The sequence below is a fragment of the Plutella xylostella genome, chromosome 25, assembly GCF_932276165.1.
Source record: "Plutella xylostella chromosome 25, ilPluXylo3.1, whole genome shotgun sequence".
NCBI lineage: Eukaryota > Metazoa > Arthropoda > Insecta > Lepidoptera > Plutellidae > Plutella > Plutella xylostella.
The window spans coordinates 6561389-6584184 of NC_064005.1; the positions used below are offsets into that span (position 1 = coordinate 6561389).

Genomic DNA, 22796 nt, shown 5'->3' on the forward strand with positions numbered 1-22796 from the left:
TTCATTCATTTATCAATCTCTATTATCTATGTTAGCCACGGCGCGGCACTTAAAAAAGTTTACGTTGGCTTAAAGGCGCAGTTGGCCAAGCCAAAAACCACAAAAAAATAATTAAATTTTTACGTTACCATGGCAACTTATTTTCAGCAAATATTAACTCACAACAAATGTCAAATCGTCAATAAAGCAGAACAGCTGTTGACCGGCCGCCATGTTTTTGTACAAGAGGAGGCTTACGGAAGGTGTATAGTAGGGTCCAGCCAACTTTAGCATATCAAGGTTTTACGAATCAGTTGGAGAGTTCTTTAGCGCTATTGATCGTTTATGAATAAAGTTTTTTTGACATTTGCTTATAGCAGGCCTATAGGTCTCCCGTAACTTTTTATGAGTAAGACCGTATATTTCTAAAGTTTCATTACCCAAAAAAAAATTTAAGAAAATATAAAAATACCAAATGATAAAGTAAGACTAGTAATGTGATTAAGACGGTAACTTGTAATAAAAGGTAATAGACGAATGAATTTTGATTTTGTAAACCTACCATTATTTTAAAATTCTTTTTTCTAATAAGTACTGATATTCGCAAAACATTCGCACAAAATTTTGCGAATGCGAATGCGAATATCCAAAAAAGTGCGAATATTCGCGAATGCGAATGCGAATGCAAATATTCGTTACATCACTAATATGTACGGTGGCCTGCGCCTAAAAGTATACAGGCGGAGTTTTTCAAATAGCGATCTCAAGCTCACATGCTGCTCAAGCACATCCACATAAACACCACTGCTACACAACATCACACACAACACATCCCCGGATTTATAACAGATGTAGCTGGTCCCTTCATCATCAGGGATCGCTATTTTAAAAAGTCCGCCTGTATACTTTTAGGCGCAGGCCACCGTACATGTATGTAGGTACTGTGATACTATGTATGTTTTACAATGTAGGCACAGTGTATGGGTATGTACAGTTGTACATAGTCATTGTTACATAACAAACATAGAGACGCAGCGCTGCTAAGTAAATTAGCATCTTTTTAATACAATGCTATGTAGAAAACAAATTATGGATGTAACATTTGTAACAGAAATGTATTTTCTAATAGGATCTTATATAGTATTGGTAACAAAAGATTTCAATTACACATTGTTTAAAAGATCTAATGATGCTAAATGTCCTCTGAGGGACGCCGGACGGTCGCCTCAGTTAGTTTAGTTAAAAATACTAATGGTGGTTTTGTGTATTCTAGATTGGCTTACTGTATTGATGGAATTCAGTTCAGCTACCGTTGTTTATGGTAATACAGTAGGTTTATACGTTAACTGTTAACTCACATGCGAGCATGCGGCTATCAAACCAAATTACGTATATTGCCGTTAGGTAGGGATGCTTAGACAGTAGCTAAGACACAAAAAAATATGAAGGTTTATATAAAAAGATATAAGTACTCCGCCTTCTTTAGGTCGGTTAAAAAGTCCTACTGGTTTTAGTACTCTCGGGACATGACATAATACAAATACAAATATCTTTATTGATAGCCAAAACATTGAAAAAGTGTTATATTATATTCCTAACCCCTACACTAGGATTCCCTGTGTCGTAGGGATAAGTAGGTAGTTACCCCTACCCTACTACCCTACCCTAGTTTTTTCAATTTTCGACCAGGTATCCCATCTTGTTAACTACAATAAAGCATATTAATAATAAAATTACTTATATCTCAAAGATTCGCACTTTGCATGCTAAAGTTTAAACTGACATTTTCTCGACGTTTGTTAGGCAATCAATTAAATTTTTAACATCCTACTGTCAATTACCATTTTAGATTCAACGTTTTGTTTACAAAGGAGTTTTAAGATTGTGCGAATGCAGTGTTGAAGTGTGGACCAGTCTATATGTATAGGATCTGCGATTTTGTGACTATATCAATAAAGTATCGTTATATTATGTGGGGTCGGAGGCTCTTTTGATGATCTTTAAAAACATTTCATGTACAGTACAGTATCGTTGTTCGTTGTTATTGGAGGATCTTCCTTCGATGTTGAGGTTCACCACCACCAGCAAGACGATAGTAATTTAGTGAGTAGGTATTGTAAGCGTGTCAGTGACGAACTCTGGAGCTGGTTCAGAGTTTATCACCGTGGTGAAAGGGTTAACCAGGGCGCACGTTCATCAGAAAATTTTATATTTGTACGATGAATAAAAATTTTTGACTTTTTTTTTTTACTTTTGACTTTGACACGAAAGCAGCCTTCCCGAGTGACGTATCAACTGAACTTAGTATACGTCCGGAGCACCCTGGGCAGTCAGCGACTGACGCTATTCTGACTGGCTATAAAGCTTTTTTTATCTTAGATACTAAATTGACACAATCTGAACGGTTCATCAACACAACAGTCGATTGTCCAGCGATTAAGTGACGTATTGTTCTATTGGCTATTAAAAAACAGACTTTAGGGGGTGAAAGGCTTACCACATGAAAGACCGTCTGGCTCATGTGAATCCGATATATGGTACTGAAAGAGTTCTTAGTAATGTTAGCGGTGGAGGCCGCCGAGAGCAACATCTTTTACACAAAAACACAACAATATACACTGTTTTTTACACTTTTATTTTGATAAACACTGCGACAGAGACAAGCGCGCTGTGAAATTACGCCAGTACGTTGATTTTATGTACAGGATGGTGTTAAAATAATTACCTATTCGAGTGGTTCAAGAATGAATAATTTAACTATTCTTAGCACCTTATTTTTCGTCTCATTTTTTTTCACTTTCAATAAAACGCGTCACGTGGTCCGGCACGTCGCTAAAATACTTACTTTCGATAGTTTCGATGTAAAACTTTCACATGCTCAGGAATATTTCTTTATCAGAGCCATCCGCATGTTAATTTAGAAACTGGTGTTGGACACACATTGTGTTATTTATACACTCGCGAACAATGTAAAAGTTCCAGTGACATAGCACTAAATTACTCCTAAACGGAAAAGGCCAGCTTAATTACGCCGTCTGCAATATTGAAGTACATCAGAATATGATCAACAAAAAACAAAAATATTACTTACTAGCTGTTCCCGCGCGCTTCGCTTCGCCTTAAAAAGTTTTCCCGTGGGAATTCCGGGATAAAAAGTAGCCTATCTATGTTCTTTCCCTGGGTCTAAACCATATGTATACCAAATTTCATTCAAATCCGTTCAATAGTTTTGGCGTGAAAGAGTAACAGACAGACAGACATACACAGTTACTTTCGCATTTATAATATTAGTTAGAATATTAAAATTTTCAGTTACATGTTTCTAAAAATTTGAGCCATTTGGTATTGGCATTTTGTGGATGTAACTTTTATATTGCTGGCGAGTGTATGTTAATGCCCCCTGTATTAGTAGGTGGAGCGACTCTCGCACAAGGTAATTCTTATGTGTACAAATGAACAATAAAGATAAGGGCGAGGTTTGTGTAAATTGAAAGTAAAATCTTTTCATAATTATATTGTTAGAAGGAACTGAAATCAACCGGTTCGAATCGAGCGTTGAAGGAAAATCGATTACTAAATACGATTGCCACATAGTATTTAATTTATTAACGGCATAATATAAAGGCCTATTCGGGTACACGCGATATTCAATACGCATTCGGAAGCGAATGTGATATGATGATGAATTGATGATAAATGATAGCGATCGATGTTATTGTGTTTGAGAAGTAATTCATTAATACGAGCATATATATTTTTAGCTAGCCAAAAAAACGTAAATTAAAACGTGTCATTAGTTGGGTTGAATATTTTTCTACCAGTATCGATAAATAAAATAATACATGTATACGTTTACGTAAATAATACTCCATCTAATAGTGTTTGTATGAAACACAAAGAAAATTTGTGGGTCACGAATGAATTAAAAAATAAGAAATGTCCATTATGTTTATTTAAAAAGGTATTTAATGTTTTAAGTAGTAAGCATATTGAAATGAATTAGTGAACATAATACCTTTTACAACCAACCCACTCTAGGCCCGCGTGGTAGCCTAGGCCTAAAACCCTTACTTCATTGGAAGGAGACTCGTTCCCCAGTGATGTGGACGTGATGGGTTGTTGATTATGATATGATCAATGCCTTCTAAAGATGAATCCTAAGCGGTATTTGCCACTGCTGCCTGCAGTATGTAACTAATACCTAGTGTGAGTCTGAACCGGCGGCCCGGGTCTCCTATTACGCGCCGTAGATCGCGTCCAGCGTCACGCCGTAGGCCGCGTCACAATGCTCACTACGTCTACGCGTCAACGTCGGCGTGTGAGGGAGACAGCATCAGTACATTTCTATAGTGAGCATCGTGACGCGGCCCACGGAGCGACGCTGGACGCGACCTACGGCGTAAATAGGAGACCCGGGCCTTAGCGATGTATGTGGCGTAGTATGTACCTACTTAATAACTTTTAAAAAGAGAAATGTTTTTATTGAACTTTTTTTTTAATTTGGTTTTCAGTGTATTTTTATTCCAAACATCAATAAATTATAGTACTCAAACAAGCAAGTAATCATACATAACATTTAGAGATATGTTTACAGTAACCTAAAGTCATAAATTAAAGGCACTGACCTCCTTGGCTTTACCTAGATATTGCACTAGAAATGATTTCCTAATATTTGCTACATAAGCACTGATAATGATAAGACTTCAGTGTATATAAAAATTCTGAAAAATTAAAGTTAACTCATCTCACTCAAATGCTGGTGGAAGCAATACAGGGATAAAAATAAATTAACACCATAATTTAGTACAGGAAACGTTTGGTCTTACCAAAAACTAAACAATTCTTAATGGGTCAATAATATTATCGACATCACCAAAGGTTAACTGGTAGAGAATGCTACTAGCATTAAGTTCGCCTTTGTACAATGTTTATTTTTTAATGTGCAATAAAGAATTTATAGTAATAATAATATTATTAGGTATGTATGCCTACAGTATGTATCTAAAACAAACAACATCCATTAATTGAAATAATTCTGTTATTAATTAGAACTAATAACTTCTTTATTACATCATGCTGGGCTTCTAAACTATAACATCTGTCATATAGGTACATATTATTATGTAATCTCATTTAGGTAGGTAAGTTGTGTAAGATACTACCAATGATATTTTAATACAAACAAGACAGAGTGTTAGCGAAAAGAAACAGCTCTTCAAATAACACCCCATTTCTACAATTGAGCTCTTATTTTGAATTCGTTCCGTTAAAAGATTTGTGACCTTATTCATTGGAACAATGGTTATCACTATGTTGAACTTAAAATGGTTTGACAGTAAACAAAATGTGGACAGGTTTTGGCTTTGTTTTTGTATGTGATACACCTGTATCTAGTTTGTATATTGTTAATTTATTTATTTATTTATTTAATTCTTTATTGCACAGATATAAAATAAATGTACAAAAGGTGGGCTTAATGCTAAGAGCATTTTCTACCAGCCAACCTACAGGAGGTACAGGAAAACTGGTACAAAGATGTGCAAAAAAAAAAAACAAAAAAAAAACATGAAAGATGAAAGAACTAAAAACACGTCACTTAATAATTATCTAAATATAAATAATAACAATACATTCTAATACTTATATAAATTTATACAAAGGATACATAACTATAATAGGTATACATATAATATATAAAAATACAAAATAATAATATAATATCCAGACAGGTACACGAAAATGCTATCTATTTAATTGGCTGAGTATTTAATTGGTTAATCTTAGCTATTAGATGTAAGATGAAAATCAGCCCACAATTATTCACTGCTGAACCTGCTGCACTACAATAACAACCTTTCTGTTTGTGATCCATCATAAGATTTTCAGTTTCTAAAATCCTAAGATCTTCTCTAATTTAATTTTGCTAAGAGCCATATCAGTAAACTTACTTTTCTAAGCTATTACTTTATTTCTCATGCCATCCTAAAGGGAAACCCAAAGCATAGATAACCCTTTCCATAGCACACTGTCTATTTTAAATTTATTGTTCCTTAATTTAAAATGAATTTTGATTTTCACAAAGTAGAAACCAGAAATTTTCAGAAGTAATAAATACGCATTGGCAATAAGGTTATGATTTCAACTGTTTTAAAGATGCTCATTATGAGTTTAAAATGTTTGGAGGTCAATTGAAACATCAAGTGTCTAGATTTTAGTCTTTGTCATCATCATCATCATCACATTCATGTCCCCACTACTGGGGCTGGGGTCTCCTCCCAATGACGGGTTAGGTCTAGTCCACCACGCTGACCTAGTGTGGGTTGGTGGAACTGGAATCTAGTCAGATCCTTGATTTTAATCATTCTGATGAGATTCAAGAGTATAAGCAGGATAGACTTTTAGTGTTATTGAATTAACCTGAACAAGTTTCATGACAGCAAATTTATACTTGTACAAAAAGTCTAATATGAAATTAATGTGTAAAGAGGTTATTTTCGAACTGTTCTAATTACAATCTATTGACATGTATTGGTAATTAGATAAGCGGTTAGGTATTCTTAAAATAGACACCGTTGCAGTAATGTTTATGTTATCCTACTTTTAGAGCGCTTGCGGGGGATGCGAGGCGAACAGGATGTTTTGAAAGTTACGATTCTTTGCTGAAAATTATTAAACCAGTAAGTGCGTCTGTTACATGTTGAACTAGTCCGTAAATAAGATTGTTCCGCATGAGCCAGGTACATGGAAGACTTTTGCAATTGGATTAAAAACATTGCTTACCTCCGAGTCACTGTCTCCGTTTTTACTCTTATCCGTTTTGGTCTTCATGGCCTCCGTAAAGGACACAAGTTTCTATAGCACTACACAGGTATTTTGGTCACAAAACAAACTTCACAAAACTCAATAAACGAGGATTTTTCACGACTAAAATCATTCACAATCACAACCGCATACCTCACAAAATAATTAACTGACATGGCATTTGGCATTACAAATTTACAAGCGAAGGCACATCAACATTAATTTGAGAGAAAGAGATGCCGCTATCGGCAAGGTTAATGAAAAACAAGGACACAGGATTTAAGGTGATTGTCAAAAGTGACAGTTCTTTGGGGTTGCTGCAGTAAATTAATATTTTGGCTGACGGTGTTCATGTAGCAACAAACTAGTTTCAATGATCCGCATATCTCTGAATGTTTATTCTGAGTTTTATGTATATTTTGTAGTTTCTTACACAATCAAAACCCCTTCGTCAATGCGGGTTCGAATCCGACCCAGACACGTAAAAGTGATGGTAGTTAAGTATAGAAACTATTTATTTAAATTTATCATTAACATCATTACAAAAAAATAGTTCAATAGTTATTGTTAACTATAAGAAGTTAAAGAAGAAACTCAGAAAAACTTTTTCTTCGCCGCTTTCTTCGGTTTCTTTTTGGGCCTATACGGCCCGAGCTGCAGTCTGACCAGCAGGCCGCGCCACCACGCCTGCACGATGACGGCTGAGTTGGTCATCTTCTCCACATACTGCCTCGCTTCCTCACGATCACCCTTGAATTGTTTCCAGTCCTTCATTTGTTGATCGTGTTTTTCAATCTGAAATAAGAGCAAGCTTTAATAATGGCTGGAAATAAAATATGGCTTCGATCAAGTGGCCCAAACCATAGAGAAGAGTAGGTAGTAGCTTAAACCTTATTCTGAGAGTCACTATAAATGCAGATTTACCGTCTCCTCTAATTTTATTCTCTTTTCCAGCATGTTTTTATAAGCGTGCTTCTTCTTTTGCACTTCCAAGTCCATCGCTTCCATGTCTGCGTCGAACTTGTTCATCCATTCTTCAACTTTCTCCAGAGTTTCCTGAAAGTAGGAGGTCACTGTTGTATAAACGTTTCCTATAGTACCTACTTACGTATCTAACTACCTACGTATTATTCATGCGGTGGCTATACTCTAACAATGAATTTGTTTGGGTACTGAGATTGCCTTTTCATCAGCCAATAATCATCCACTGCTGCTGGACATAGACCTCTCCCAAGGAGTGCCACAACACTCGTCCTCATCATCCAACCACTACCGGCTACCTAAGGCCGTCAGTCCAGCGGCCTATTCATACGCTATCAGTCAAAAATTCTACCTTCGTATTCTTTCTAAGATTGATAGGCTAACCTACCTACCTAGTAACCGACTTTTTCTTCAACATTAATAAGGAAATCCCCTTACATTAATAGCAATATTGACCAACAGCTCCACTTCAGTGTGAACCCGCTGCTCGTTATCGATCCTCTGTTTGTAATACTCTATGCTGTCAGTCGGCGTAGACTCCTTGTCGTCTATGGTCCGGAAGTGTTGCTCCGTGCGCGCGCGCTGCCAGTTGTCGATATAGCGGCTACGAACTGACGCCATTAACGATGCGTCCTGGCATGAAATATTGCGAATATAACAATGAAGGTAAGGTATCAATTTAACTAGTTAATATAAACAAACTACGACAGAATGAACGTTGAATTGGTTATTAAAAAAAAAGAAAACCATCTTCCACTTCCGCTATATTATAATAAAACTACAGGAACGGGAACTAACCTCATTTATTAGGTAAGTACGTAAAAAGTATGTCATACCTCTACTTGAGTCTTGAGATCATCAATGATGGCATCAGTTTCGTATGCAACGGTCTTGTGGTGCACCCGCTGCTGCCTCAGCTGCCTCGCCGCATCACGACAGGCTCTGGGAAATTTAAAATGCATCAATGGAAGTTGTCCAGAAGGCCCAGCACGGGGCGCATGACGCGACAAGACGTGGCAAAAGTTTTTCGCCGGTTCTCACATGACGCGGTTTGAGAGAGCGAGTGCGACGGAAAACTTTTTGGAATACCTATGTCTTAGACCGGAAGGGAGGAGACCGGAAGGGAGGAAGACCGGAAGGGAGGAAGCAACGTCGACAAGGAAGGAGGCTGCAAGGCGCATACAACTGATAAAGACCTGCAAGATGAAGTGGCCGAAGAACAGATCCTGGGCCAACGAGTTCTCGAGTCGAGTGGAAACCATGAACTGGCAAGCATAGCATTTGATGCCCACTGGACGGCAGGTAGCTGGTATTAACTTCATGAGGAGGCGCTCCTTGGCCTATCTCCAACAGTGATAAAACGAAAAGAAAGGCATGCTGATTCAAATAGACTTTTAAAAATACGTTTTCAACACTTCTTTCAGTGAATCGTACTTGCTGAGACTTTCAAACTCACAATCGGTTCTTAGCTTCATCCTCAGCCAGTGTCAGTCGATACTCGTCCAGGAACAGAATCTTGGCGACATGATCAGAAAGGCTTTTGTACGAGTTAAAAACTGATAAGTCAGTGTATGTATCTTTGACCACTTCGTTTATGAACTTCCTGAAATATAGAAAATATTACAATTATTTGTACATATACGAGAGGTTACCGGATATCTTAACATTAACATATACCTATAGGTACCTATTGGTAGATACATGGTTTCTAGATACTATCATCTCATGAGTAGTCTTGATTGTTGTCAGTATGCCTATGGTCTTGTCATTGTCAACACTACACCTACACCTAAAAAAATGCTTACGTCCAGACTGGTTAGTATGGTACCTATACCTAGAGCACAGCCTAGAGTAGGTTATCTTTGTTTACCTACCTATCAGCATCAAGCTTGTTCATTTTATACTCGTCGCAGGCCAGCTTTGTCTTGTCTATGCCTTCCAGTTCATCGATCACTTCTGGTTTGGGTACGCCATATTTGCTGGCGCGCAATTGGTCCATTGCAGACTGAACCATGTGTATACGCAACGAAGTGTTGCATTCATCTGAAAATTAGATAATCTATTTACTGTCAGGCCAGGAGGGCTAGCACGGGTCGCAAGACGGACACGTCAAGATAAGACAAAAGTTTTCAAAGTTCATCGCGCTCAAAGTGAGCGTCTTGCGACCCGTGCTAGGCTAGCAGCAAGAGGTTTGTTCGATATGATAACATCATGACGATTATGTAACATACACGATTAGGTAGTTTTACCCGCAGGTAAATCTATTAGGCGGTAGGTACAGGACTTTTTTGTTTATTATAAGCTTACCCAAGATTTGTAGTTGACGGATCGTATCCTCGAGTATTGCAGCGTTTATAGAAGATACTAGATAGGGCAACCTGGAATAATCGCACGGGAGTTAGCAAAGGAGGCTACTCACACTATACTTACAGAGTGTTGCAAAAAGATAACTCACGCTTTGTACTAATTTACTCCCTTACGGGGTAGGCAGAGGTGCATTTCTGCACCCACTTTTCGCCAGAGTGTTATGTTAGTCCCAGTCACATCTCCTCAATGGAAGGCAATTGTGTTTGGCGTAGTACAAGTAGGTATAAGTATACCTATGTGTTACGAGTATTTAGGTACTAGGTTTAGTTCATACTTAAAGTGGTCTTCTTCTGTAGGTGGTAGTACCAAATCATCTGGTATGGTCTCTTCTTGAAATCCCAAGGCTTTCTCAAGAGACTCCTCTAACTGCTTTTGTATGAGCACCTCATCTCTCTTTGGAACTTTTTCCTAAGAACAGCAATATAGTATAACGCGCACAGATAATGAAACAATATGAACATGGCAGCTGTTCTGAGCTGTTACATATTAAGTGCAAGACATTACTATTTACTACTAATCTATACCGGCATACATAAGAAGTGCGAGTAATAGGGAGGAAGGACTATTGACAGACCAACGAATAGGGGGAGATTGCATAATGTCCGCCATTAGGGGATCTGCTATAATATATGTACCTTCAGCTGGCTCACTCGAATGGCACTGTTATCGTGCATTTCCCCTGAATCATAACTCCCTTGTAACATTTCCTACCACCCTGGTACACTGCGGCTTAATTATCTACCTACTTAGATAGATAGAGCTCATGACCGATACCAGCAGTGCGGTATCAGTGGCCCAGTTCCGGGCATGTATTATTTAGCGACTTTGTTGGTTTGTCGTCGACACGATAAGAAGAAGAAGATGTGCTCACTACTTACCGTTAGAATGGTGGTCAATACTGGCTCGGAACCAACTCGGTAAGTGGTGGAGCGACCCCACGACCCCTCCTCCACTACCAGGATTCTATCACGATTCATTGTTTCAATAGGGTTCTACAGAAGAAGGCGAAATGATATAATTTTATTTTGTTTATCTATTTTAGTTGGCAGTGCGTATTTCAATTTTATTTATATCACTGTTTTGTGTGTTGTTAAAAATATGTGAGTTTTGTTTATGCATAATTTTATGTCATTGGTGGTGTGACCACCAACGATCATTTTTATTTAGCAAGGAGTTTTAGTTGGTTGGAGTCCTAAACTTTTCTGGAATCGTTGACAATGTCAGTTACTACGAGGTTACTACTAAGTCCAAGCGCCCCCGTCCCCGTCCCCGTCCCACCGCTCACATACGTAAGGCGCGGCCAGTAGAGCGATCCGGAAAAAACGCAGCACATTCTATTCGATAGTCTATTCGAAAGTGCTGTCAACCTGTCAACAACAAAATGGCGGTGTATAGATTTGCGAAAGTTTGACAGCTATCATTCCATAGGTCATTGTCAGAATAATATATTATTATGTACTCTGTGGTCATTCTTTTCGAAACTCATTCGAAAGGTAAAAAGTGTTCGAAAGTGCTGTCAAGTTGACAATAGTCGCACTCGCATTCGATTCTATTCGTTAGCTCGAATTGTGACACTGGTACAGCTAGTTCCGCGCGCACTATACCATCACTATTATGAATTTGAAGCAGAAATAATACAAAATATTCATGAGAATTTAACAAAATTTAATACCAGTCGAGTATTGTCCTAAAATAATCTAGGTAAATTAAGCTACTACTAGGAACATAATTTAACTGACCCACTATAGAAGTTATTCAATGCTAGTTCCGCAGTTGATTGGGAGTGACAGCCTTAACAGATTATTGCACACTAAATTATTCTAGAAATGTATCAATAAAAATCAATATCGGTGTAATAACTGATAAGAAGAAAATAGAGTACGTATATTCATTAGGTAGATTAGGATTTAATCTTGTAACACCGTCTAGTACCTACCTAACTCACTTTCACGGACATCTAATCTACTGGTGGTTGAGATACATAAAGTAATGTTTATTTAATTTAAAATGAAATAAACAAAGAATACTTCTTTGAATGTGTTAGGGCTGGTCACACCGGCTGTGTAATTTACTACTTTTAAACAGTCAGTTAATTTATATCGCCAACATGTCATCTCAATAAATAAAATTAATGTTTTAAATATATCTGGACAACATTTCAATAAGTATACCTATAAATTAAAGGTAAATAAATACATTTTACGCAATCACACGAGATATTATAGACATATTTTAACGATCAGAGTACTTACCTAACTGGTTTAGGTAAACACCTAAGTTTATAGAATAATTCGACAATAAATAAAATTATTTCTTTTAATATAAAAAGAGAAATGTGATCTATTCTATGGCTAGCCGCCATATTTTACTTTTATCTACCGTCAGAGGGCGCTCATTAAACCGTCCTATGAAAAGCTATAAAAAACGGTTTCTGGTTTAATTACGTATACAATTTTCACACATCGATTTGTCCGTCACAATTTTATTTCAAAAGACATGATGAAATCTCTCATGCAAAATTTCCATTGTTTGGTTGATTATCCCTCTGCCTATTATGGTGACCTTATACACTCCAGTCTACCGGAGAGGTCTGCCAGTGCAGGTATGCCTACGTAGGTATACGGGAACATGTATATAGTGGGGATACTGTGCAGTTTTTTAGACCTACGCAGACGACCGGAGCAAAATCGAAAAACAATTCTCTCTGGTGAACCCTTCCGGAGTTCCCGACACACACTACGACACACGGGACACAGACAGAGCTCTCCGTTACTTTATATTTACTTACAGATAAAGTCCGAAAAACACAGAGATATAGGGTTATTTATTGCCGGTGTTTGTTTTAAATTACCAAAACAAGATCCCGACGAATTGAGAACCTCCTCCTTTTTATGAAGTCGGTTCACAATATGTTTTATTTGAGGCGCATATTAATTAGATTAACGGTAAATACGTTCACACAGTCATCTCCGCTGGGTGTTAGAAAAATTAAGTAGTTATAACATAAAAAATCAATATATTCATGAAAAGGTAGAAAAACAGAAATAGATAGGTGAATAAATAACAAATTGTGTTGTTAAAAAATACCCAGCGAAAAATACTCTTAACTCATTCGTAATTTGTTAACACTTAAATAATACTTTAGGACTGCAATAAAACATTAAGTATATTAATTTTAATATAAAATATATCTAATTAGATACTTATTTTATGACTTGGTATTTATCTGTCGCTGCTGTGACAGTATAAAGTAGGCTTTTACAATGAAGACGCTATCATAATTCAACTTGTTGTCTCTACAGGGTGAGACTTGGTGACTATAGGATTTGACACTTTTAACTTTCCCCTTTCGCTCCGTGGGACGATCGGGATAAAGATAAGCTGATGTACCTGAGTTGCATCGCAACAACAAGTCGTACCATTGCAACATGGATCTTAGGTGTATCCCCTAGAATATAATAGAATTGCCCCAAGTCTCACCCACCATAGATAAAATATTATAACGCAAATATCAAGTTGGTTATAGCGCCATCTAGCGACAAATTTGAGTCTTCACCATTACGATATATATTTATGTGGCCCAGTTTTATGACAGTGACGCCATCTATATTTTCTGAATACGTTTTTTATCAATGTTTCTGCGTTGCAATATTTTATCTAAGCTTTTAGGACGTTACGTAATTTACCTAGACTTATGGACTAAAGCGATTTCCACTAGTCCCCATCTCCACTAGGTCATCATGATGGGCAGGCGGGGAGGCGCGGGGGGTCCCAACATCACTTGCTGCTTGACGGTTGACTGCCGCGGGTTTCTGTAACAAAATAATGTTAATTTAGTTAATAACTTTGATAACTCCGGCTGAAAACTAAAATGCAGATACTGGTAATGGTTGCACAGAGGTAAAAATGGTTTCTAACAGTTGATAAGTTTTGATTTTGGTGAACGCGAGTCGTAATATACAGTATATACTATCTTGAAAATGTTTATGATGTTTTCTAAAAACACGTGCGACTTATGTAATGTAATATACTTCCATGATAACCACGTCTAATGTTATGGCTAGTTAAATAAATACAAATTTTCCTCAATATGTGTGAAATCTTAGGAAATCCCCTGGCTCTTTATTACGTGTAGAATACAGCCAGTAAACACAATAAAATACATAACATGAATCATATTTTAGTGCAAATACGGGCTTCAGCTCTAATCTGTCTGATTTATCCACACTGATATCCATTCCTCTTTCAATCCTATATATCAAGGAAGCAGTAACTATCCGAAGTTTCATAATAGCAGGACGGTCACGAGAAATACTTATAAAACATAGTTGTTTTATTCTAATTATTTCTAATGTAACAGTAATTAAATAATTGCTGAATACTTACGGTATAACCGGATGGCCTCCTCCCGTTCTTGCGCGTCGAAGTACCACAGTGTGATGGCGTACCTGGAAGAAGTTACATTTTAATAATTTACCATTTAGGTCGTTATGATATAAATGTATCAAAGTCTCTTTCATCTCAGATACTAAATCGACAAGTGCAAATGTCAAGTTGTGAAACATCTACTTGAGATTTGCACAAGTCAATTTAGTATTCGACATAAGAGAATAGACATTAGATCTAGTTCTATCTTAGCTTTTGTAATATTGTAATATCAAGGCTTGCTGCTCTAATTTACACGGCTGGCTGAGTTGAAATTAGGGGGATATGAACAAAAGTTTCACTCAAGAGAGCCACGAACAGAAGCTTCACCCCCCTTCAGAATAGCGGCCGGTATACGGGTTTGTTATCGACGTAAATAAACGTCACTATATCGTAATTTGCCATAAATACGGCGCTTTGATTGGTGGAACGTACATTAAGTTTATTGACGTCAATATAAAACCCGTGTAGCAGCCGCAGAAGAGAATGGATAGTAATTGTTGACTGACCTAGTGTCGAAGGCGGGCTGCACCTCGTGCGGGTTGCGGCGGTCGGACCAGAAGAACAGCATCCGGTCGAAGATCGGCTCGATGTTGGCCACCTTGTCCGTGCCCTCGGGGAATACCCTGCCAAATGCAAAAACACCATGTGTAACCATAAAAATATCATACTATATTAACTTTTAGTAAGGCAAAGGGAAAATAGTTCTCACCTTATTTTGAACTCTACCTCTAGTACAAGGTACTACAAGTTACGGGCGATGGCCGATGAAAAAAAATGTATTGCCATGCCTCATTAAGGCATCAACGCGTGTTTAGAGTGATATTTACATACGGAAATACCTATACTCACGACTGTATAGACGACGACCTATACTCACGACGATGCGATTCACTTTAAGTGATATTTGATAGTAAAACTCTTAACAGTGGGAGTGAGTGGTGTATGGGGTATGTTAAGCAGTTGAGTAATTATGACTTCAAGAGTGGGTAACGCCATCTAGCGGTCAGATTTGGTTACCTTAAAACTTTTATTACCGCAACCTGTCCTGTCCTGTCTCTTTCTAGTTACCAAGCATATTTTTTCTATCTCTCTCTCACCTGAGCAGCCCGCCGCACCTCCTCACGTCCCAGTCGAGGTTGAGGTAGTAGATGGCGGTGATGCAGCGGCCATCTTTGTTCGGGTTGTCCACGTGCTTCACGTAATTACTGCCGGAGCCGGGGTAGCAAGCCACCATCGCCTGTGGGACAAAGTAGTGTTTGTTATAATTTATACAGGGTGTCCCAAAAGTCAACGATATGCCTTGGAGGCCTGATAGACCAGCTCATGAGTAGCCAGAATATCGTATAAATGTATAGATAGTTGAACAAGCAGCAGCTGCATTTAGAAACGCCTAAACCATTATTCATTGGACGGCAACCCGCTGTTCTACTGTTTTGTATTTTGTCTGTATTTTATTCTTTTTGTTTTGTTTAATTTTTTGTACTTTTCATGTGGTTATTTTGTATATTTATTGTTTTTTACTCGGTTTTTTTTGTTGTTCTTGCTGTCTATGTTTCAAATAAACGTGTCTTTATCCATATTTTTGGTTACAACTAGAAATGTAAGATAGTCATTTAATTCCGGAGTAATCGCATCGAAATCCATATATTTAAATTTACGTTGACCTATATAGCTTATATAATTTATAACACCACCGCGTCAGACAAAACTTAATTTTTACGACATCGGTCTTACCACAAAACACTAGACATAAGCTAAACTTCATTGAACGGATATTTAAAGGAGATTTGTATTCACATTATGCTCTTTGTTATGGTTTGTGGAAAGGCTATTATGTTTCTTTTGTAACTGTAAATATTTGCAAAATTCTAGACCGTGTAAAGTTGAATAATAAACTCGATTGGAAATATTTATCAAGGCGACCTTTATAAACACGATGTATTTTCAGCTTGAGTAGTCAGAACGGTACAACGTTTCCTACCTAACTCAAACACATAGAATGAATTCAGAAACTACTATGAACCGGTTGAATCCCGTGAAATCAGACACAATAAAAATCTATTGTGTATCGTGCGATATCACGACTTCGGGATGCATAAGGTTAATACATATTTGAGTTTAATTAACTATAGGGATTTGTGAGTAAAAGATAAGTGAGTATAAAAAATATATAATTAAGTATTAAATAATAAATGCAAAAAGGCTAGATAGTATATAATACGACCAAATCTATTCTTAGGAACGCATACATAGCATAGTTAACCCACTCAATAAAATCTTATTAAAAACATGGAAATCACTAATGAATTACAAACACAAGTGCTGATGACTCAGACCCTCACACAATGGTATTTTACGATACCATAATGTGGCCACACTCATTCCATCACGTAGGCCACACTATGACGAGGCCCTTATAAGTACTTACATACTCACAATAACACATGTTACGACATAGCGAGGCCGCTAAAAGGGCTATTGTGGGCGTTATTGTCTTTAATTTAAGGGGCAACCAAAATACTACGATTGCTATTGGTACGCATCAGGGATACTATGCTTTCTTATAACTCAATATTTTTACCCGACTGCCGAAGGAGGAGGGTAATTAACGGATGTTTAGAACGAAATTTTACAAATTTATAGGGCGTTTAGTAGTAAGACTGCGTCAAACAGTGAAACGTTGAATTTGAAAAATCCTTATCCCGTACAGATTTAAGTTCTTAGTTCTTAATAATTCGCTGAGTAATCTTGATCTACATAAATACTAAATGTTTCTACCGCCACATGTGGGGCAGATGGCAGATAAGGACAATATTAGTCGGATATCGGGATTTTGTTTGGATTAGTGTGATTGTAAACACTCATCGTACATTGACCGACGCAACTGTGTCATAACATAACTGAAAATTCACTGTAATATTGCTTTTTCCGCCTGGTTCGCAAAATTTTGTGTGATTACGATAGGTACACTATTTTAAAGAATATACTACTTATCTGTATTCCTTTTATCTCATGTAAGTAAGTATATTTTATTTTGAATAGCCATGCATATCCTGCTAACAAAAAAAAAATTTACTCATGATATTTTTTGTACGCAACAATTCAGAAAGGTACCAGGCGCCCAGAGATTTGTAGGAGGTAGCCGAATCGAAGCCAAGGCCGCAAGGGCCGGCGGACGTGACCGCTGCGCCGGCGCACGCGACCTACCCCAATGTCGTTTCCGCTTGTCAACTGACACGTGTGCCCTTTGAATGTGGAACACGCGTTCGCGCCAGAAATAACGTCTTATATTTAGTTCAGAACACAGAACTGTTTTTAAATGTTATTTCAATTATAATGAAATGAATAGTTTCAGAAATGTGTTTTCTTGTGTTTTTAAGTAGATAGTGATGTCGATTATGAAGGCAGTAGAAATTCTAATTTTAGAGCTGTCAAAATTTTAATTTAAAAAACGTAAATTAATGTAAACGTCATTTTTAGCTAGCAAAAATTTTTGTTTGACAGCGTTAAATTTTGAATTTCAGAATAGCTGCCATTGTTTATCTGCATTGAAAATAAATATGTTTTATTTGTTCCCAATTATATAATAAGTATGGCAGAGGAACATCCATACACTATCCATACACGACTACACGAAAAATTAAAATACTTGGACGTTGTATACATATAGTAGAGTAGATAGAATGAGATAAGATTATGGATAGATTATGAATGAATCTAGAAATGTTACGTAAATAAGGGCTTCTTCATAAATATTTGTAAAAAATAATAAGTATTTCATCGATAAGGCATTTTTACAATCGTGCACCGCGCCTACCATACTTACCTAACAAGATGCGTCATACTCATACATAACATAATATAATCACCCCGGTGCAGATAAAGCTAAAATTAATTCTAATGTCATAGCAAATAAACGTGCCTGATAGTGGAACAAAAACACTGAGAAAGTCAATATTTGATGAGAAAATCAACCTTAATGACCGGTTTGGAATGTTGAATGTCGATGTAAGGTACCATTTGCAGAAATGGCAGAAATATATATTTTATTTAAGTATACAATCTAATCTCGTTATCAGAAAAGTATGAATAATTCGGCGATGGCCGACTAATGTGTTTCGTACCTGATTATGTTATGTAACTTTGTATTGTACAGTGAATGACAGATAAATAGACACTACTAAAATGATAACTTACGGTGATAATGCTCATTCACAAAAATATTAGGACTAAACAAGAAAAACATAAATAGTGTTGCGGCGCTTCTTGGGAGAGGCTAATGGATCTAAAACTACTATTTGATGTCGAAATCTCTCTTTTTCAAACCAGATATAACTTAACTTATAAGTTTTAAATTTAAACTCCGATATGCACCATGTAGGTCATACCTTCCGACTTAAACAATTAAAAAGTATTATAGTCAGGGCAAAAGGTGTATTTAAGAATGGCCAGCAGGACAGGCATTTTTGTTTGTAAATATGGCGGCGTTTGTTTACGATATCGGCCGCAAGCGCTGGCGTCGCTCGCCCCATTCGTGACTCTAGTCACGTACGCAAAATCAACCGCGAGTTATGACCAAATCATATTTTCGCGTTAGTTTTTTAAAAATTACAATGAAATGTTGTATTTAAAGTAAAGGCTTACAATAGACAAACGTACGATGTGAGTACGTGAATTATTAAGTTATTTTTCGTATTAATTCAAGCGTCATAACAGAAAAAATATAATAAAATATGTATGCATTACATGTCCGACACTGTCCATACGTAGTCTAAAATACTATATTTATGTTTTTCTCTGATATGTATGTTTTTAAAGATATGATGTGTAGTATGTATTGTACTTAGAATTAGGTAATAACTGTTGACTTCATACCTAAGTTATTGTAAATTCATGTCTTATATATTTATGTTTTGTGTAATTATTTTTTTTAGAAAATGCCTGCTACATTTGTAGCGTATCTTAGCAACTTGCAAAGTTATCTTTGTTTCACTCTATCATGTTATTTATGGTATTATTCATTCTGTATATACTTACAGTGACAGTTAAAGTGTTGCGCCTACTAATCGTTATCTACGAATTTGCACATTACCCAGACCTACTTCCGAAAACTAATCTACAGTTCAATAGCTAAAATATCCTATAACTTTCTATGAATAAGGGGGTAAGTATCTACTCCACTGAACACAAATAAATATACATGGTGTTGCAAAAAGGGTATACTAAGCCGAAACCTACGTGTGCAGCATACTATACCTATCTAAGCTCGGAAATGAAATCAGAATGTCAAAAATCGCGAAAAGGAAACAGTCTGCATAGTAAAAAGTCACGTGATAAACAAAGTTTCTAAGCTATGTAAGTTAAAAAGCTCAATGATTCAAAGCTAATTTACAAGCTTTCCACGACTCATGCTGGCGCTAGCGTGGAACCTCGTTTATAAAAAAAACTGACACCAATCCTAATAACGTTTGTAATACCTCTCTATGCTTAGTTTTAAAATGTGTTAATATAGGTAAGTAAATAAATATTTTTGTTATGTGTATAAAATGTTTGTAATAAGTATATTTTACCTTAGTTCTGGTATTTATTATGTAGTCCCCCATCCTTCCATTGTCGGGCATCTTGTTGGCTCGTATTACTATGCTATCGACCTGGAATGTGAAAAGTGTTAATAAGAATTTAATGCTCCAAGTCTTGTATAATTTACAAAACAATTAGCTACCATGGAAAAGTACTTAATTCTTGGTATATGGAAAAGTTAATTTTTATTGATAAAATAAGTCATTAATTTCACATTGAGAGCTTTTGTTAAAACATCAAAGCAACTATGCATTTGGTTCAATTGCAAAGACCTCATCAAGCTGGTTTGGCTGCAACAGTAGTTTTTCCTGGAAAGCCCACTTATTGAAGAATAGACAACACTTTTCTGTAGATTATTTTACATTTAATTTTTATTAGTCTTAGTACTGTAACAGACACAGCACTCTATGTTACAGCTTAGAATATATAATCTCATACAGCAACAATCTCACACAAACTTATTTTATAAACAATAACTGCTGAAATTTAATAATTAATAATATAATAACTTTAATTACCTGATTAATTAAAGTTCCTATATTGTGGCAGTGTGGCTCCCGGCCGGTCATCCAGGTGATGCGGTCGCTGCGTATGGACTGCGCCCCCGTGCCGCCCGGGTCCGACACCAGCTGGCCTGCCTGGAAGAAAACCGGTTGTTAATTAGAAAAATAAGTATTTTTGGTTTTGTTTTTTAAAATTTACAATTTAAAGAAAGAAAGAAAAAAAAACTTTTCCAATGCAATAATATTAAATTCATTGTAAAAAATAAAGTGAGTAATGTTGGTAAATACTTATAACAACTGACTGTAACTATAAACACTTACTGCCAAGATAGTAAGGAATAATTAAATTAAGTAACCATCTGATTTAGAACCTAATCGCACTAGAACACAAAACGCACTTTCTCAATCTATTTTAAAATCAAGAATGGACTATAAATGCATTTAGAAAGTGAATTGTTTCTTTGTAGGATGAGACCAAAATAAATAATGTATAAACATTTACATATACATACTATTGAGGCAACCACTTTAAAGACAAAGATATATTTGAAAGAATTCTGAGCAAAGAATGAATAAATATTTTTTCATGGCAGCTATCAGTCACTGTAAATATCTATTCTATTCTATTCTATTCTCTGTGGGGGTGTAAGTACCTGCACCTGGCTCTCTCGAGTGGAACCTTTGTGCATATCCCCAAGGTCTAAACTGCCTTCCTAAGCTTGGACCATTTCCCACCACGCTGGTCCACTGCGGGTTGGTGGGTTCACATATCTAGATGTGCTAAATCTAGATATGCAGGTTTCCTCACGATGTTTTCCTTCACCGTAAGAGCGATGGTATACATTGTACTTAAGATAAAATAACTCATTGGTACATGTCAGCGCCGGGATCGAACCCGCATCTCTTGCGTGAGAAGCGGGCGCTTACCCGACTGAGCTACCACCGCACTGTAAATATCTACCAAATCTACTTTCAATGTAAACAAAATGTAGATTGTGTAGGAGTTACTATTTAGTCCATCTGTTTCACAGCTACAATGATAGACAGATACACCCAATCTACTGTTTACATTTACATCAGTGCAGTGCAGAACAACTGTGTAGTCAGTTATTTAGCATACAAACTAATGTTTTTACCACAAAAACTTTAGAAAACATAGATGTTTTGCATTACCAAATATACCAGATAAACCTGTGGTTGTAGTAATGCTGTTAGTTTAAAAGGTATACTAGAACTACATACTGGTTTTAAGATTATAAACAAATGAAATAAAAACAAAACTCACTGTGAATATTCCAGATCTATACATTTCCAACACTTCATTTCTCACTAATAGTCCTTTATCTCTGCCTAAGAAATTGTCCAAAACACACACTCCATACGTTGTCATGTCGCGAATGACTCGCAAACATATCTCATGGTAGGGGTCATTATTGTCTAAATAACAATTGTTCATCACCGCGGTGCCTTTAAGGGACGCTTCAGGGTAATCCCTGTGGCCAACTTTCGACATTTCTGCCTTATTAGACCTATTTACAGATTTGAGTACATTGGCGGCGTTGCCAGCGGGGCTCATGAAGTCCGCTGTGCTCAGCTGTTGGGCCGTGTCATTGTATATCTCCGTCTCGGACGAGCCCTCATAAGTTATGGCACTTAGCTTTGTTGTGTCCTTGTTAGTACACACTACACTAGATATCACACTATTTCCTTTGGAATTCGATGGGCCAACTACATGATCAACTGTGCAATTTGCTACATTTTCACTTGTGTTCTCATTGTTGGTATGTGAAGTTTGTTTACAAAGATTATCACTACCCTCATTTAACACATTGTTCTGGCTGTTTTGTTGTGAGGTCTCCACTGTTTCTTCGACTTTCCTCTGGGGTTCGTCTACTGGGTGGGCAGCAGCAGAAGCTTTCGAACCTTTTTTCGACGTCTGTTTTGCTAACTTTTGTATGCATTCACTCGCGTGTCTTTTCCAGTCCTCACGTTGATGTTCCTTGCTGCAATAGTAGATTTTGAGACACCGAGAACATCTTTTCTGTGTTTCAGTACTGCACACTGCGCAACGGGCAAGTTCGCCTCCTGAATTCATTCTGAAGCAAATCAAAAAGCAATTTCTTCCACGGCAACTGCCAGTTCCGCACAAACATGAAG

At 36.9% G+C, this 22796-nt stretch overlaps 3 protein-coding genes across 4 annotated transcripts in view; all 3 read right to left on the reverse strand.

Moving 5' to 3' along the window:
- LOC105386979 (serine/threonine-protein phosphatase 2A 56 kDa regulatory subunit gamma isoform) overlaps window positions 1–6998 on the reverse strand; it is a 47405-nt gene extending 40407 nt beyond the window's left edge. Inside the window, exon 1 of one of the 2 annotated variants that reach the window (XM_048630343.1) lies at window positions 6760–6998. In XM_048630343.1, the coding sequence (XP_048486300.1) occupies window positions 6760–6807 (48 nt within the window). In that variant the 5' untranslated portion in view covers window positions 6808–6998. Of the gene's footprint in view, window positions 1–2476; window positions 2645–6759 lie in introns of those variants that run through there. The other variant, XM_048630342.1, reaches the window with a different exon arrangement.
- Window positions 6999–7320: 322 nt separating this feature from the next.
- On the reverse strand, window positions 7321–11299 carry LOC105384262 (dynein regulatory complex protein 9). Its single transcript, XM_038107709.2, has 9 exons — window positions 11007–11299; window positions 10403–10536; window positions 10069–10139; window positions 9636–9804; window positions 9218–9364; window positions 8598–8703; window positions 8200–8394; window positions 7705–7836; window positions 7321–7575 (listed from the first exon to the last, which is right to left on the reverse strand). Exons 1-9 carry the CDS (start codon window positions 11103–11105, stop codon window positions 7375–7377), a joined length of 1254 nt encoding a protein of 417 aa, XP_037963637.2. The 5' UTR covers window positions 11106–11299; the 3' UTR covers window positions 7321–7374.
- Window positions 11300–11772: 473 nt separating this feature from the next.
- LOC105384261 (egl nine homolog 1) lies at window positions 11773–22796 on the reverse strand. Its single transcript, XM_011554465.3, has 7 exons — window positions 21925–22796; window positions 20655–20774; window positions 20127–20207; window positions 15654–15793; window positions 15063–15179; window positions 14515–14576; window positions 11773–13940 (listed from the first exon to the last, which is right to left on the reverse strand). The coding sequence occupies exons 1-7, from the start codon at window positions 22732–22734 to the stop codon at window positions 13906–13908; spliced, it is 1365 nt and encodes a 454-aa protein (XP_011552767.3). The 5' UTR covers window positions 22735–22796; the 3' UTR covers window positions 11773–13905.